The following is an 18,631-nucleotide window of genomic DNA, read 5'->3' as shown; positions in this document are numbered from 1 at the left end:
CTGGCTCCAGGGCCAGTGCTCTACCCACTGTGCCACCTAACTGCCCCCCTTTTATGTTTTTATAGTATAAACAGATATTGATTTTATAGATGTATATTTTAAATTTGTTACTTATCATATACTATTTCTATTGTCTATTCTGAAGGAGTCTTCTGATTGGAATCACTGTGATATGGTTGACAAATATACATTTGTCAAATATTAAGTGAATAACTTTAAAATACCCATAGAGTTTCTATTCCCCATAGTCTAAACTAGTCATGCCCTATCCTTCCATCTAACATTTGGCCTAAATTCTCCTCTACAAGGCCCCTTCTTAAAACCTCAACTATCAAGGATGACAAAGAAGTCCCACTTCTTATCACTCTGATGCTGTCTAATAACTCATGACTGTTCCTTTAATCACTATAACCCCAGATGCTGTCCTGACACATTTTTATTCCCCAGTGGGCCAATATTTGCTTCCACTTTGGCTGGCCTTAGGCAAAACTATGAACTAGATTCTTGGAATACTGGGAAGATTATCAGACTTGTAGGCAGGAGACTTTGGTCATAATCCTTGCTCTGCCACTTAATACAATTCCCAAAACAATTCAAACTACTGCCCCAGAGCAGCAGCTCTAGCCAAACTGGCTGAGTTCATTACATTAAGTTCAGATCAATTCAACAAACTCTCTTGCAAACCTTGATCTCAGTTGTCCTCTTAGAAAGGATTACAAAAATCACACCAAAATGTTTTTCAATAACCAAGCCTCACTGTGTTTCATTTCCAAAAGTTTCATTTTTACCCAGGGAAAATATTTAATTCAAAATCCTAATGCTTTGGTTTCAGATTAGTAGACCTATAGGAGAATAGGAGGTTGGGGCATTTTTCTCAGATGTATATAGAGTTGAAGTTATTAAGTTTAATGGTAAAGAGTTGCATTTAAGTTTAATAGTAAGGGATCCTGACAGGCAACAAACACTTCATTTCTGAATATGTATTAAGCTGGGGAAAAATTCTCAGGGTGAGAGTTCTGCAGAGGAATTTTCCTCACTTGTTGAAACTGCTGTTTGGTTTCTGGAATCAAGGACAGCTTGAGAGTTTGCACCTCTCTCCCTTCCCACATGTCTTCCCCTACTGCCTAAAGCAGAAAGTTCTTCCAATCCTTTCATTCTCTAAATTTCTTGTCTTAGACCCAATACTTCTGAGTCCATAAAGATGCTAAAAATCAGAATCCCTTTGAGGCTGGCCTTGACATGGGAGAACCTGAGCCTCTCTCCCCTCCTCCTTTTTACTTCCATTTGGTTTAGAGGGCTAACAACAGGTCCAGGTCTTCCAACACTTACCACCTGCTTCTGTTTCAGGGGTTTTACGCAAAAAGTGCCATCTGTGTGCTGAAATTAAAAGAATTATTATTATGACAGAAAAGAGCAGGCAAGAAGAGGTTAGTCTAGCGTTTAAATAAAGGCCTGTTAGTGTCAGACAACAGTGGTGGGGACACAACCACAAAGACTGACTTGAAGAATTTTAGGTTCTAGTAGAAGAAGGTGCCTTGTTCAGATGTAAGGATGTTAAGAATAAATGCAGGGATGGAAACTAGTCTGGTGATTTCTTTGGCAATGGAACCATCAGAACCTTTTCTGAAACTTAAGAATCTTAAAGAGTTGCTTGAAGCATTGAGAAGTTAAATAACTTGCTCTGGGTCCAACAGCCATTCTGTGTAAGAGGCAGAACTAGAATCCAGATTTTCCTGGCTTTAAGACCAGCTTTTGATTCACTCCCACACTTGTACAGATTAATTATATACAGAATAAATAGGAAACAAACACTATGGAATTTATAAACACAAAGTAGATGTGTTGTGGGGGGGAGGGAGTACTAGCAAATGTTCCTTTATCTATTCTTACATATCCAGCCTTACTTAGTATTACATAATTTTACATATCCAATTCAGTACTAGTTATGCAAACTACACAAATATAATGGAAAACTCATCATAAGAAAATAAGAATATTAAAAATCCAGAGGAACATGGAATAACATAGATGAACGGGTACAGATGAAAAGAATGAAGTTAAGGGAATGAGGAGAACATTTTACTATAAATGTAAATGGAAAGAACAAAAAACTCTAAACTGAATGCTCTGTAATTAAAATGACCAAGTTTGGTCCTGGAGAAGAGCCTTGCTGAGGAGTTCTGGATGTGGAAGATGGCATATATTGTTGCTTTTCTCCCTACCCTCCTTTCTTTTTAAAATCTTTTTTTACAAGTACAACAAAAACCTGGGGTGGGGGAGGAGAAGGCATATATTTAGAAATGAAAGTGGCAAACAAACCAAATATATCCAAAAAGTCAAATTAAAAGTACAATTATTTAAGAAACTACTATGTCTAGGACATTGTCTTGGGCACAAGGACAAGTTAATACAACACAGAAAACAAAGTCAAGTCTACTGGAGTTCAGACAGCCTGGAAATTGGCCTTCTTTGTGGAAGGGAAATGGATTATTAATACTTAGTTTAATTCAAAAAGAGAAGAGATCTTGCTGGTTTTCTTACTCACCTTTTCAAATGTAGCAAGAAGTACATGACAGTGTCCAAAATGCTCTGCAAGACACAAAAGCACAAGATGAAGGAAGAAAAGCCACATTCTATACCCTGACATTCCACTCTTAATAATGATGCTCCCAACCTAAAACTTGCCAAGCAATCTCAGGTGGTGGGATAGGGGAGAGACTAATACACAACAACACAAGTCACATCAGACCAAGGACCTTTAAAATTCTGACAGTAAAGGTGAAGAAAACCCTATTTGATCTCATGATTTTAAAAAAGGCCTGCTGCCCTGGGACAGCAGCAGCTGTGGCGGGCAGTACCCACCCCAAGAGAGCACTCACTATACACAGAAAGAGAGTCCATGTCCCATCGTACCATCACCTTCATCCACCACAGCATGGACAACCATTGGGTAGACTTCTCGGTCCAGGTCAAAACCCAGCTGCAGAGTGAGCAGAGCAAAAGAATGCACAGAATGAGGAGCTGAGACACTTACATGGCCAACCCCCCCTTAGAATATGTCATAAAAGGACATCCTATCTAGAAGCCTTGACTGTCATTATTCAGAACAAGTCTGTACCCTCCACGCACAAGTCAATTTAGCTAATCTAGAGTCCTTTTTAAAATTCCTTTTGGATTTAAGTGAAATAAAATTTAAGTTCCCCTTCCTCCAACTTCCTTGGGATGTTGCTATCTTAAAACATTCTGATCAAAAAATAATGCTACTTCTAAAAAGATACATTAATTGATTAATCAACAAACCAATATTGAATACCTACTATATACCAAACCCTGTGTTAGGCACTAGAGATACAAAGGTAGAAAGGCAGTTATTATGTTTCTCTGGATTCTTTATATTCTTATTTCCTAACAATGATTTTTTTCCATTATATTTGTATAGCTTTCATGTATTGAATTGATTATGTAAGATTATGCAAGACTGGATATGTAAGCACACATAAGAATATGCAAAATCTATACAAGATAAATTTTTAGGAAAGAGGAAAAGTACTATCAGCTGGAGGTAATCAGGGCAGGCTTTTAGAGGATGGTGCCAGAGCAGAGTTTTGAAGAAAAAAGGGAATTTTCAGAGACAGAAGTGAAGCTAGAGAACATTCTAGGCATGGTGCTTTGTGTGAGTAACAGTAAGCACTGTTTGGTCATGATTCATTCAATCAACATTTACTACTATGTATCCAGCCATCATTGTGCTAAGTGCTAGGATTATAAAAAGAGGCAAAAAAACAGTCCCTGACCTCAAGGAGCTTACAATCTAATGATAGGAAATGGGGTTAGGTTGTAAAGGGTCTTAGGAATTAATGGATGTGATGGAATTTGATTTGAGAAGAAATACAGAGCCAATGGAGTTAGGTTTTGATCATGGGAGAAATATGGTCAGACATACTTTAGGAAAATCACTTTGGCAGATTGGTGAAGTATGGATTAGAAAGGGAGCAAACTTGAGGCAGGAAAATCAATTAAGAGAGTGTTGAAATAGTCCAGGAGAGAAGTGATGAGAGCCTAAGCCGAAATAAGTAGACAGAAGGGCATACATATGAAATATGCTGCGGAAGTAGAAATGACAAAATTTAGCAACTGACTGATATGTGAAGTGAAAGAGAATGAGGAGTTAGCCTCAACACACTGGGATTGTCAACTGGGATAATTGGAAGAACAAAGGAGTTTGAAAGAAAATTGGGTTTTGGTGAAAAGAAACATTAAATTCAGTTCTGGACATGCTGAGTTCAAGATGCTTATGAGAAACCCAGTTTGAAATAGCCATCATGCATTCTACTAACCTAGAATGATAGTTTTCTAGGATGATAAGATGTTATTATATACAATTAAAGGATATGTGACATTATATATATGTATGTACATATACCTGCATATATCCATATCTATAGCTAATCTTTCTATCTGTCTGTCTATCTTTAGGTACGTAATTAGTCTGACAGAATCAAACACATCCAAGGTTATGCAGAATGAAGCTGAAATGTGTGAAACTTTTTTTTTTGGTTTTTATATTATATACCTTACTTGCAGAAGCCCATGCTCATGTTGGCTCTTAGATGCTTATGAATCTCCATTAAGAAATGTTAGCTTTATACTGTTCCCCATAGCTCATGTCCCCAAGAAACTTGGATAAGCGACAGTTTACCTCCTCTTCAGTCCACTCAGATGGATCAACAGTATGGGAGGGAAGGCAGAACTGTTGACACACTCCTCGTTTATAATGCACAGTCTCTGACTGAAGGCTGTTATCTTTTGCGATGTAGCTATAGATCAGAGAAGGGGGTCAAAGTTAGCAATTTGTCCAGATATATGACAGTTACCTCTCTTTCACTTGGGTTCTTAATGATATTCAACCTCAACCCATGAAAAATAAAAGAGAGAGCCTGTTTTATCACAGGTTTCCTTTGCTTTTGACTGATTCTGCCATTAGAATTCCTCTCCACAAACTATATGCCTTCAGAAAGAAAGATAAATTATGTAACATCATCTAGATGACATAAGGAATCATACTAATATTTTACACTGTACCAAAATGGTACTGAAAAAGGTAAAAAATTGAACAAGTCTGCCAACCCAGGAAGTAGATCTTGGCCAGGAGGAAAAATGTCCTACTGGTAATAATTTAAGACTTTGGCTATATCTAACTTGTCTCTAGAGGAAGGGGTTCATTTGTCTTCATTTCTTTTTTACCTGGCTATGCCATTCTGGAACTCTTCAGTGGCCTGATAATAGATGGTGATTGCCACCCGGGCATCAGTGTCAAATGTAAATTCTACATTGTAGTGGACTTTGGCTTTGCTGACCTCTTCTCCAGGAGTTTTCACTTCCTCAGTGCACCTAGAATAAAGACATCAGAGAATGAGAATTTACTGGGTTTCCCAGACCTCAGATCCCCAGATCCCAGGAAAAAACCTTGTGACATATGCTTCCTAAATTATAGATCTCATAGAACATCTGGATACTTTGATTCTCTACAAAAAACAACCAAAATTGTTTAAAATGAAATTCAACAGGAATAAACAAAGTCCTACTTTAAGTATTCCTGATTTAGGATAAGTAAGAGCATTTATAACTCATCTCAGGCTGGTGAGTTGTTGTTAAAACTAAAAAACTCATCCTCTTGAAAATTATCTGGTAATGAGTCTCTCCAAACTTAGGGAAGATGATCTTTTGACAAAAGGCATACTTTATAACTATATTGAATGTCATTCTAGTTTGTCAGGAGTCATGGAGAACTTGGTCTCTGTTAGCATTGTTTCTAAAAACTGGAATTACTCTGATATAACAATTAGGAGACTGAATGAAATTCTGAAGCAAATGTAAAGCCCAGCACATAGGTTCAAAAAATCAACTTCACAAATTTACATAGAATTAATTTAATTTTTCACTATACTCAAAGGAGTTAATAGTTGGTCCGGATGGGGGTAATCAAATCTTAGTTTGAATTAATATAAGCCCAATGCCCAATATAAGGAAGGTGATAGTTCTGTATCAAAATCTGGCCAGGTTAGGTTCTTTTTAGTTGTGGGAATAACATTTTATTTAAGACTTCTTTAATTGTATATGTAACAATCCAAGGAAACAAATGAATACACATACAAAACACTGGAGCAAAAATTTACATCATTCTCCTTCACACCCAGTCTTTAGTGAGATAAAATCAAGTGGATGAACAGTTAAACAGCAAGCAATATAAAATACTTTTGTTCTATGTTCCAGTACTGTAATTCTGTCACTTCTGACTTGGTTTTCCTTCTTTTCTTTTTCTTACATGGGTGTAGAAAATGCCTCATTCCTGCTGATTTTGCCCTACAACAACATTATATGAAAGAACCAGATCCATATTTCCCTAAAGAATTCATCTTCATTATTTTTTGGCACAATAAAATCCTACTATATCCATATACCATGATAAACTTTAGAGCCTGATGAGGAGACTGCATCAGGAGTAGAAACTGTTTCCTTATTGCATCCTTTTCTCTACCACTACCTTGTCTGGATAGAAATTACAACTCAGTACTGCTACTCTCTTCAGTCCCTTCCCCTTGACTCTTTAAAAGAAAATCACTGGGGCAGCTAGGTGGCGCAGTGGATAGAGCACTGGCCTTGGAGTCAGGAGGACCTGAGTTCAAATCCAGTCTCAGACACTTAATAATTACCTAGCTGTGTGACCTTGGGCAAGTCATCTAACTCCATTGCCTTGCAAAAAAATAAAGGGAATCACCCTTGGGGGCTACAAAGAGCCTTCTCCTTGCCTCCAGAATGATAAAATCCCCGTAAGTTTCTGGGGGAAACTGCAAATCCAGTAGAGCAGCTGGTGCCCAAAGTACAGATTCCTGGATTTTGTTCCCAACACCCCCCCCAAAAAAATTCATATAACATTTAGTGTTAGGATGACAATGTGAAGGGATGTGGAAGAACCCAATTCTCTCACATACACTCCAGCAAATGTTTAAAAATTATCCAAAACAAAATAAAGAAAACCAAAGAGAAACACAGTTAGTTCCTTTATTCAATTCAAAACTTCATAAAAAGACAACCAGAAGTAGCAGTGACTGAAAGAGGGGTTATACACAGAATGTCAGCCCCAAACCCAGTAAACAGATCAGAAGCCTATAAGTGCTGGGAATGCCATTGCCACCCAAGAAAATGTGAGTAAGGAGAAGAAAATATCAAACAAAATCAATATATATTATTGATTAAAAGAAGTCTAAAAGGTTAATAGAAGAGAGTAACTCTACCAGAAGAGCAAATAATACCACAAAGAAAAAAGACAGGAATGGCTGGAAAAATGAAATAATAGATAAAAATTGAAATAAGAAATGGAGGGAAAAGTTGTAAGGAGAATTGCTTAAAATAGAAGGGGGAAAACTTTGCCTAAATAACAACCTGAAAAACAGAATAGTGTGAACAGAACTCAATGATTCCATTAAGCAATAAAAAAATTAGAATAGAAAAATTAAGAATAGTAGAAAATATAAGCAATCTATTTTCAAAAATAATATACAAGTAAAACAAGTCAAGGAGAGATAACTAAAAAAATTCAAGAAACCAAAAAAATAAATTAGAACCAGGAGGTGGTGTGAAAAAAAGAAAGAATACACTAATACTCTCCTGAAAGAAAACTCAAATTGAAAAACATCCAGAATTTCATAACAGTCAAAATCCAGAACTTTCTGGTAAAAAAAAAAGAATAATGAATATTTTTTTAAATTGTGTGCAAAAATAGGAAGAGAAGAGATTCTACCAAAATCCTTTTATAAGACAAGCATCATCCTGAAACCTAATGAAGAAGAGATAAAGCCGAGAAAGGAACCAATTGAACACTATCTTTAAAGAATATAGACGTAAAAATAATGAACAGAATTATTAGCAAAAGACTAGATCTTAAGTTAGAAAACTATCACCAAACATGAGCATTTTCACATTCAAATAAAAATATAAAGAGGATTATATAGGATATATTAAATTTCAGCATGGTAATATTAATATCTTTCTCATCAGCACTTCCAAACTTTTTTGTATATTTTATAAATGTTTCATTGACTATTACTACTCCATTCTTCTCTACAACTTCTTCCCACCCATTCAATAAAACATGTTTTTTCAGTAAATATAGTGAAGCCAAAGAAATTTTTTAAAAAATCTTATTTGAAATATATGTCTCATTTTATAACTACTATCTGGCATTTCTCTACCCCACAGCTACAACACTGGTCTTTTTGAAGTCATGACCAGCCAATGTATTGATTAGGGTTTCTAAGTTTTTTAAAGAGCTTCTCCTTTACAATGTTGTCATTAAATGACGTTTTCTTGATTCTGCAACCAGGTGGCATAGTGGATGGGGCTCTGGCTTGAAACCAAAAAGACACATCTTTATGAGTTCAAATCTGGATTCAGAAACTTCATACCTAGGGAAGTCATCTAACCCCGTTTACCTCAGTTCCTCATTTGTATAATGATCTGGAGAAGGAACCATCTCTGCCAGCAAAACCCCAAACAGGTTACAAAGAGTCAGAAATGACTGAAATAACTCAACAACAACACTCTCTTGATTCTGCTCAGGCAGAACCTCTATTCTGAGGCTTCTAGGTAGTACAATGAATAGAAACCTGGGTCTGAAATCAGGAAGATCTTAGTTCAAATTCAGCCTCAAGACATCTACTAACTGGGTAACCCTGGGGTAAGTCATTTAAACTTTGTTTACCTCAGTTTTCTCAATTGTAAAATGGGGATAATAATAGTACCTACTTTACAGGATTGTTGTGAGGATCAAAAAAAATAATATTTGCAAAATGTTAAATTAGCATAGTGCTTGGCACTACAGTGCTATATGGAACTCGCACAATAAATGCTTATCACCTCCCTTCATTTCTCCATTCACTTCACTTTGCATCAATTTGTACAAATATTTTTCTGACTTTACCTTTTGTCATTCTTTACAGCATAACAATACGCCATTACCTTCATATTCAATAATGTATTCAGTTATTTCCCAATCATTGATCACTCAAGTTTGTTTCTAATCCTTTGCAACAAGAAAATATGCTGCTACACTATCAATATTTTTGTATGCATGGATCCTTTCAACTTTGGAGGATTATATGCTTAGTAATTATACTGTTGAATCAAAGGATTGGTCAAAAGACTAATCATGATCCCAGAGCACCAATGATGAATGAGATATACATTTTCAGATATGAATGATATGGGAATTTATGTTGCTAAATTATGCATATTTCCTACAAGGATTTTTTTTTAAAATTTGGAGGTAGGAAAGAAAAAGAAAAGAAAAGGGGTCATTAAAATATCTTTTTTTTTTTTTTAGGTTTTTGCAAGGCAAACAGGGTTAAGTGGCTTGCCCAAGGCTACACAGCTAGGTAATTATTAAGTGTCTGAGACCGGATTCGAACTCAGGTACTCCTGACTCCAGGGCCGGTGCTCTATCCACTACACCACCTAGCTGCCCTAAAATATCTTTTTAAATGCACATGGGAGAATAAAAGGAAAACCAGAAAGAAATGGACAAGCAGGACTGCTTTGAAAGTTATAGCTGAATTTTTAATATCCCTTAAAAGGAAAAGCTGTATATTTTAGATATTTGTATAAATATGTATATTATTCTTATCTGTCTTCTTTGTATATGTAAATGCTCTTTTTTGAGGGGGGAAGGATTATTAAGTTCACCCACCTCCCAATTTCCCTAGTCACAGTTTACTGAATTTTGATTTAGTTGCAAATTGTTTTCCAGAATGATTGAACTATTTTAGAGCTTCAGAAAGAATACTGCCTCCCATAGTCACTCCAACAATTATAATTTTCCTTTTCTGTCATCTTTACATGTGAAGTTAAAACTCATATTGCTACAACAAATTAAAAAGATCATATACTCACACAAGATTAGATTTATACCGATTTCCAGGTTGGTTCAATATGAGAAAAATCTCTAAACATAATAAACCTTTTAATAATAAGAAACACATGAGTATATGAATAGGTGCATTAAAATCTTTTGACAAAATACAATGCCCTATGTTAAAAACATAGGAATAAAATGATCATTAAAATGGTAAATAGCATCTATTTGAAATCAAGAGCAGACATTATCAATATAATAGAGAAACATTCAGAGGTCTTCCCAACAAGGTCAGATTTAAAGTAAAGCTGTCAGGGCGGCTAGGTGGCTCAGTGGATAGAGCACCGGCCCTGGAGTCAGGAGTACCTGAGTTCGAATCCGGCCTCAGACACTTAATAATTACCTAGCTGTGTGACCTTGGGCAAGCCACTTAACCTCACTGCCTTACAAAAACTAATAAATAAACAAACAAACAAATAAATAAAGCTGTCCACTACTATTACTATATATGGTAATACTAAGTATAAAATACTTCCCAAGAGAGAAATGATGGATTCTGAGAGCAAACTGAAGTGTTTTTTAATTTTATTTTTCTTGTTTGTTCTTTTTTATGTAACATGGCTAATATGCAAATATGTTTACATGATTTCACATGTATAACTGATATTACTTTCATGTGTTCTCAATAGGTGAGGAAGGGCATCAGAGAGTGAGAAAATTCAGAACTCAAATTTTTTTAAAGAATGCTAAAAATAAATAATATTTAAAAAAAAGAAATGCTAGTTTTAGTAATAAGATAAAGAAACTGATGGAATAAAATGATCATTTTTTCAGATGATATGAATTACTTAGAGAATTCTAAATATTCAACTAAAATTAAATGAAGCACTAGCTTCAATAAAATGGCAGAATATAAAATAAACATGTAAAAAATCATCAATCATTTTGTACATTACTGACAAAATCCAGCAGAAAGAGATAGAAAGAAAAAAAATTCCTTTCAAAATAATTATAGAATATATAAATTATCTGGAAGACCCCTACCAATACATACATAGGAATTATATGAAGAGAACTAAAAATACTCTTTCCAGAAATAGACAGATGTAAATAATTGGAATTATATTAATTATTCAAGTTTAGGTTGTACCAATATAATAAAAATATGAATACTACATAAATTAATTTGCAGATATAATACCATACTAATCAGTCTACTTTGTAGAACTAGAAAAAAATAATGAAATTTGTTTTAAAAAAAAAGAACAAGAATCTCAAGGGAAATAACTGAAAAATGTTAAAGGAAAGGTTTAGTCTTAACAAATCTTTAACTTTATTGCAAAGCAGTAATCATTAAACCAAAAATGGAATTGATTAAAACAAATAGAAAAAGTAAGCGCCAGACAGATTAATTTAAAGTTCCAGAGGCAATTGGGTGTAGTTTTTTTAAAATCCAAGGACTGAAACTACTACGGTAAGCACTCAGTATTTAAAAAAAACTGCTTGGAAAACTAAAAAGCAATATGGCAGAAATTAGACTGAGGTCAACATCTCATACCATATATCACAATAAACTCTAAATGGATACATTACTTAAATATAAAAGTGAAATAAAGGGACAGAGAAAGAGACGCCATAAATACTGATGGAGAAAATTATATGTTTGATCAAACAATGAATAAAGAAGATCAGAGATAATAAAAATAGAAACTTTTGATTACAAAAATTTAAAGTGTGTAAATAAAATCAATGCAGTGATAATTAGCTGGGAAATAGTAAACTTCGGCAAGGAAAAACTTCACAGTAAATTTTTCTTAAAAAATGTAAGCTATAGCACAGTGGATGGAGCACCAGTCCTGGATTCAGGAGGACCTGAATTCAAATCCAGCCTCAGACACTTAATAATTACCTAGCTGTGTGGTCTTGGGCAAGCCACTTAACCCCATTGCCTAACAAAAACCTAAAAAAAAAAATGTAAGCTATCAAGATATTAGACAACTCTTAATACCACATATAGAAAAAGTGAAGACTTGCTTTGTTGGAGAGCTTTTTCACCCAGGAGATCTCTATAGCAATGAAATCCCAGGGTCAACTCCTAACCCTAACCAAGATATATAAAGAATAGATATAAATAGTCTTTTGAAACACTGCCTTTGATATTTGTCTATCAAAAACCTATTAAGGTTTTCAAAACCACATGAAAAAAAAATGCTCCAAATATTTAATTTAAAAATTCTAATTAAAACATCCTGAAAGTTCCACCTCATACTGAAGAGACTGACAAAGATGATGGAAGAAAGGAAAAATAACATTTGGGGAGAAAAGATAGGAGAACAGAGACATTAATATATTGTTAGCAGAGCTGAAAATTAATGCTACCATTCCGGAAAGCAATTTGGAACTATTCTCCCAAAGGAACTAAAAAGAGTTCAAAAGAGAAATGAACCTATGTATATAGAAATAATTATAATAATACCTTTTATAGCAGCAAAAAATTGGAAGCAAAGCAAATACCAGTCAATGAAGGAATGCCTGAACAAATTATAGTATATGAATGTGATGAATTATTATTGTGCCTTAGGAACTAGACAGTTTCAAATAAACCTGGGAAGACATGTATGAATTGATGCAGAGCAAATTTAGCAAAATAAGGAGAACAAAATAAACGACTCAACATTTTAAAGGGAAAACAACTGTGAAAGACTTTAGAACTATGATCAATACAATGATCACTCATAACTTTAGAAGAAAGGAGATGATTCTCTGAGGTACTACCTCACACCTCTGAGACTGGCCAATATGACAAGAAAGGACAATGATCAGTGCTGGAAGGGATGTGGGAATCTGTGACATTAATACATTGTTGGAGGAGCTGTGAACTCATCCAACCTTTCTAGAGAGAAATTTGGAATTATGCCCTAAGGGCAACAAAGATGTGCATACGCTTTGATCCAGCAATACCACTACTGGGTCCATAACCTGAAGAGATTATGAAAAAAGGGTAAAAAACATCACTTGAAAAATATTCATAGCGATCCTGTTTGTGGTGGCAAAGAATTGGAAATTAAGTGAAATGTCCATCAATTGGAGAATGGATTAATAAATTGTGGTATATGTATGTGATGGAACACTATTGTTCTATTAAAAACCATGAGGGATGGGAATTCTGGGAAGCCTGGAAGGATTTGCATGAACTGATGCTGAGTAAGATGAGCAGAACCAGAAGAACACTGGAAACCCTAACATGGGGGTGATGAGTAATCTTAATGGACTTGATCATTCCATCAGTGCAACAATCATTCACAATTTTGGGATATCTGTGATGGAGAATACCATCTGTATCCTGAGAAAGAATTGTGGAGTTTGAACAAAGACCAAAGACTATTACCTTTAATTTATTTTTTTTAAAGAAAGATTTTATTTATTTTGAGTTTGATAATTTTTTCTCCTGTTCTTGCTTCCCTCCCCCCACCCCCCCCCCACAGAAGGTAGTCTGTTAGTCTTTACACTGTTTCCATGTATTACCTTTAATTTAAAAAATTTATCTTATGTAATTTTGCTATCTCTTATACTTTTTTATACTTATATATTTTCCCCTTAAGGATATGATTTCTCTCTCATCACATTCAACTTAGATCAATGTATACCATGGAAACAATGTAAAGACTAACAGACTGCCTTCTCGGGGTGGGGGTGGGGACAAGATTAGGAGAAGAAATTGTAAAATTCACAATAAATAAATAAATTTTAAAAAAAGAATGGAGATGATTTCTGCTTCCTGATTCTTGGCAGATAGGCTGAGTTAGAGGGGCAGAATAAGGCATTTATGTTCATTATGTGGGTTTTCAGTGACCAATGTGTGAATTCATTTTGTTTGACTGTATTTATTTGTTATAAGGGACAACAACTCTTAGAGAAGAGTTAAAAGTGGACTTAGGATATAATGACAATGATTAAAAAAGAAAAAGAAAACATTATCAATGACACATTAAAAATAGAGAATAAAGAGCAGAAGGGGACAGAGACAATCAGAACAGTATTAGATATACTAAGTTAAATTTAATATATATATATATATATATATATATATATTATTCTCATGGCATTGTATATATTCCCCCTTTTATGTTTTTCATTTTATAAGGAAATGTTCATGGTTATTGATGCTTGTCAAGTTCATAATAACAAATAACGAAATATAACATGTTGTATTGACCTAGAAACACCACTACTAGATCTAAATCCCAAAAGAGATTAAAAAAACAAAAAGGAAAAGGATCTATATGTATAAAACTACTTACAGAAGCTCTTTTCTGGTGACAAAGAATTGGAAATTGAGGGAATGCTTATCAATTGGGAAATAGCTGAACAAGTTATGGTATATGATTATGTTGGAATATTATTGTGCTATAAGAAATGATGAGGTAGATATTCTCAGAAAAACCTGGAAATATTTACATAAATTGATGCAAAATGAAATAAGTAAAACCAGGAGAACATTATACAAAATAACAGTGATACTATAAGATGATTAACTGTGAATGACTTAGCTATTCTGATTAATACAGTGATCCAAGACAACTCTGAAGGGGTTATGATGAAAATGCTCTCCATCCTCAGAGACAGAACTGATGGAGTTTAAATACAGACTGAAGCATACTTTTTTAAGCTTTATTTTTCTTGGGTTTTATTTTCATATACATTTTCTTTCACAATATGACTAATATGGAAATAAGTTTTGTATGACTACGCATATATAAGATATCAAATTGCTTGCCTTCTCAATGAAGGGGGTTAGAGAGAGAATTTGGAACTTAGCTTTTTCGAGGAAGAAATAAAATATAGATAGCAAAATTATGTAATACATAAGAAAATTTTTATAAAAAATCTTTGGTCTTCATTTAAACTCCAAGTTCTTTCTCTGGATACAGATATATTCTCCATCACAGATCCTCTAAAGGAACTCAGTTTAAAAATGAATGCTGAAAATTGTTTTTGTACATAATTGGGGAAAAGTAAAATACTTTAAAAAAGAAAAGAAATATATCATGATGTATTCAGTCACACACCAGTTGCTAGATATTTATGTATATGTGTATGTATTACTTACAATGTTTTGCTATTACCACAGAAAAACTGAACAATTTTATACAGATTAAGTCCTTTCTTCTTCTTTCTGATATTTTTTGGGGGGGTGTCACATTTTAGGAAAAGCACAGAGAAGAATAACTAAGATGATGATGAGATCTCAAAACCATATAATAATGGAATAAATGAGTACATTTAGTTTGGAAAAGAAAAACTTAGCTGAGAACGAGGTTGGTTTTCTTAAGAGTACTTTTTTAAAGAGCTAGCATGTTAGGCAGAGAGTTAGACATGAAAAACTTCCAAGTTAGAGCTCTCCCAAGTGGGAAGGGAGAGCTTAGGAAAATAAGAATACTCCACTACTGGAGGGCTTTCCTTAGAAGCTGGATGCCTACTTGTCAGAAATGCTACAGAGGCAATATTCTGCCCAGGAAGGGCTGGGTGTCCAAGATGCATGGGAGGTTCCTTCTGACTCTGAGATGCCATCATTCCATAAACCAGGTAGCTGACAGCTGGGAGACTCCTGAGGCCTTGTTATATACCTCAGTTTTGCCTGTTCCTGCAACTAACTCCCCTGTGTATGTTGGAAGCCCAGCTGCAGTTTGTTCTGAAGCATGGCTTTGATCCCTTCATCTCTGGAGTTGACCCTAGGGATGGGACTAAATGAGATCTAAAGATAGAGAAGCAGCTGGCAATCTGCTTAGGGTGAAATATTTTCCTTAAAGAGATAAAAAAATATGTCCACCTCATGAGAATGAAGATCCTCTGATCCCATAATCAATGTCATGCAATCCTTGCCCACCCGGACAATTTTGATAATTCTGTACTTTCTGAGAATCCCCAAAGAACAAGTGAGGCAGAACTGGCCCTGTGGTGGCCCAGCCATGGCATACATGATGCACTGGGAGCAGTTTCACTTTAGCAATTGTGCTCTTGTGGTGAAAGCAATTAAATAATAATATTAATGATGATGTGACTTAAATAACCTCATAAAACACTGATTTTCTCAGAGGAAGAACATATGCAATAAAAGAAAATCTCATATGTATACATTAAGATAAGAACTAAAGACTAAGGACTTCAACCTCTCATTTCCAGCTCTCTGTGAGATTCCCTGAACAAGCTGTCTAACTCAGTTTTCTCACCTGTAAAACGGGATATTAATTTATTGATAAATCCTTGTGAAGTTCTTTATAAAAACAAAATACTGAAAATCTTAGCTCCAAAGGTATACTAAATGGCTGCTGTCCATACTGGAGACAAGATACTGGACAACAGCATCTTTCTAAATTTTTTGTGTGAACCCTCAGCCTCCATTTCATGACTCAGATTTCCAACTCTACCATGTTATTTTAAAACTTACTTTACTAGCCTTAGAGTATCTTTGCGGATGTTGATTAGGCTTCTCAGTGTCTTCACAGGTTCTTGGGGAGGTGGGGCTGCATAAGGAAACTGGAATGAAGACAAAACAAGAGAGAAAGGTTTGATTACAAAGCATATCTGGGCCATTGTGCATTATTTCAAAATTCTGAGAATTAATCACAATAGTCACCTGAATTTCCACTTGCTTCATTGAAACACTATGGCTAGGTTAATTGGAAAAGGCTTTTCAATCTGGCCTTGGATGCCAGAGAGCCAGACATGCATTTCTTTTCCTTCAGAGATACCACCTAGTGCCTCAGGAATTTAAGAACTACAAATGAAGGGAATGGGTTCACGTATACAAAGCTGAGGCTTTCAATTGTGAAATAAAGATTTTGGCCTCAACTGACCATTTTTTAAAAAACCTATAAAGAGCAGCTAGGCGTCCTCAGACACTTGATACTTACTTACTAGTTGTGTGACCTTGGACAAGTCACTTAAACCCATTGCCTCACCAAAAAGAAAGAAAAGAAAGAAAGAAAGAAAGAAAGAAAGAGGGAAAGAGAGAAAAAGAAAAAAAGCTATGTTCTTAAAAAATGTGAACAAGTAGCTATTTTTGGAGCAAGCAAGGTTTCCAGTGATATTCATCATCTCCCTTCACTAATTCTTATCTATTTTCTGAGGTTGGAAACCTGAATAGTAGGGAAAAACAAGAAAGGAAAATGGGAAGCAAAAATGATAAATTTATTTAAAATCAAACACAAAAGCATGCCAGTATTCACATCCTTGCATGTATTGAGTAGTATCCTTAAGTTTATTAGACCATACTCCTTCCAAAACCACATGCTTTTATCCATCTTTTACTCCTTCTAGGTAGAGAGGTAAACTATAGTGTATTAAAATCTAATAAAATTCTGTAAAAATTTTTTGGATCTATTTTATTTCATGAGAAAACCCTAATGTATGCCCTGATAATCAACTTTCAATTATCTTGGATTTTGAACTTTGTGGGTTATATAATAGTCTTTTAATTGTAAATCTAAATTCCCAGTAATAACCTCTAAAAGAAATAATCTTCCCAAATTCCCAATGTTCTAACAATAAATCATAATAACAATATCCTCAGAGAATTCAAAACAATGATAATATTAGCTTAAGCAAAACACAACTAAGCAGGCAAAACATAATACTATACTAAAAACATAATACATTGAAGTTGCAAGAGTAACTTTTCTATTAAAACTTTTTTGAGGAGGGCAGTAGAGGGTGATTTTCATTCACATTCCAAATTTCCATTTTAACACAACTTAATTGGAAGTATGCTATAAAATAAATATTTATATGCAATTGCTCCCTGAGTTTTTATAGAAGGATAAAGGTTTAAAAAAAGGAAAGAATTTAAAAATCCTTCCCCTACCCCAAGTCAGCTTTCTTTTTCCATTTTCAGGATAAGATCCAAAGTGATAAGTCACTGACAAGGCCTCTCAAGTATAAATATGATACATAATTTCTACTAGAAGAATTCTGTAAAACTTAAATATACTTTCAGAGAGAAGGAGAGATAATTTTTTCATTCTAGGTCCCAAAACAAAATAAAAATAGATTTTTAACTGAGAATCTACATAAAATTCCCTGATCCCGTCTGTCATCATTTTGGGGGTGGGGTGGGAGAGGAGCAAGATCTTGTCCTTAAATGACTATAAAGGAGATTACTAGATTTTAAACCCCTAAAAGCAGGGATCTTGATTTATATATACTTATATATCTTTCTCAATGCTTAGCACAGTGTCCCGAGTATAACAGATACTTTGCCTAGGTGATTAATGTTGAATAAAATTTCTTGACAGAGGCAAATATTCTCTTTACTTCTCCACATTCAATTAATCATATTAATATTACTTGAATGTCCTATTGCTTCTCACTGAACTTGTCCACTTTTTTCAAATGTTCTCCTTGACAAAGATCTTTAGACTAGAGATGGAACTATCCAAGACAGAAAAATGAACTGAACTGAACTTTTCTTCATTCATTGTCTACTCTGTCCCTAGGAGGAGGGAGCAGATTTTAGAAGCCGGACAATTAGGAGCAGAGAATGCAGCCAGCTGTAGACTCAAGAGAAAGCTCTTAGTAAAGGCATTCACCAAGATTGGCTAGTTAAAGAACAGCAGTTATAAAACATTTCCCTCATTTTTCTGGAGACAGCATCTATAGGAACAGTGAGCACAAGGGATTAAAGTGGTGTTCAAGCAGACATAGAGGTAAGACATATATAGC

The 18,631-nt window shown here is 34.6% G+C and overlaps 1 protein-coding gene across 5 annotated transcripts in view; it reads right to left on the bottom strand.

Annotated features, from left to right (window-relative positions):
* The window catches only part of RNF157 (ring finger protein 157), a 159,261-nt gene that overhangs the window by 20,135 nt on the left and 120,495 nt on the right, over positions 1-18,631 (bottom strand). For 4 of the 5 annotated variants that reach the window (XM_074224506.1, XM_074224508.1, XM_074224510.1 and 1 more), the window contains exons 3-8: positions 16,359-16,447; positions 5,245-5,391; positions 4,700-4,817; positions 2,914-2,980; positions 2,546-2,589; positions 1,330-1,377 (exon numbers count right to left, since the gene is read on the bottom strand). In XM_074224506.1, the coding sequence (XP_074080607.1) occupies positions 1,330-1,377; positions 2,546-2,589; positions 2,914-2,980; positions 4,700-4,817; positions 5,245-5,391; positions 16,359-16,447 (513 nt within the window). The remainder of the gene's footprint in view (positions 1-1,329; positions 1,378-2,545; positions 2,590-2,913; positions 2,981-4,699; positions 4,818-5,244; positions 5,392-16,358; positions 16,448-18,631) is intronic. The other variant, XM_074224507.1, reaches the window with a different exon arrangement.

The sequence above is a fragment of the Macrotis lagotis genome, chromosome 2, assembly GCF_037893015.1.
Source record: "Macrotis lagotis isolate mMagLag1 chromosome 2, bilby.v1.9.chrom.fasta, whole genome shotgun sequence".
NCBI classification, from domain to species: Eukaryota; Metazoa; Chordata; class Mammalia; order Peramelemorphia; family Peramelidae; genus Macrotis; species Macrotis lagotis.
The sequence above is the reverse complement of the archived record's forward strand: the minus strand, read 5'-3'. Positions and strand labels throughout refer to the sequence as shown.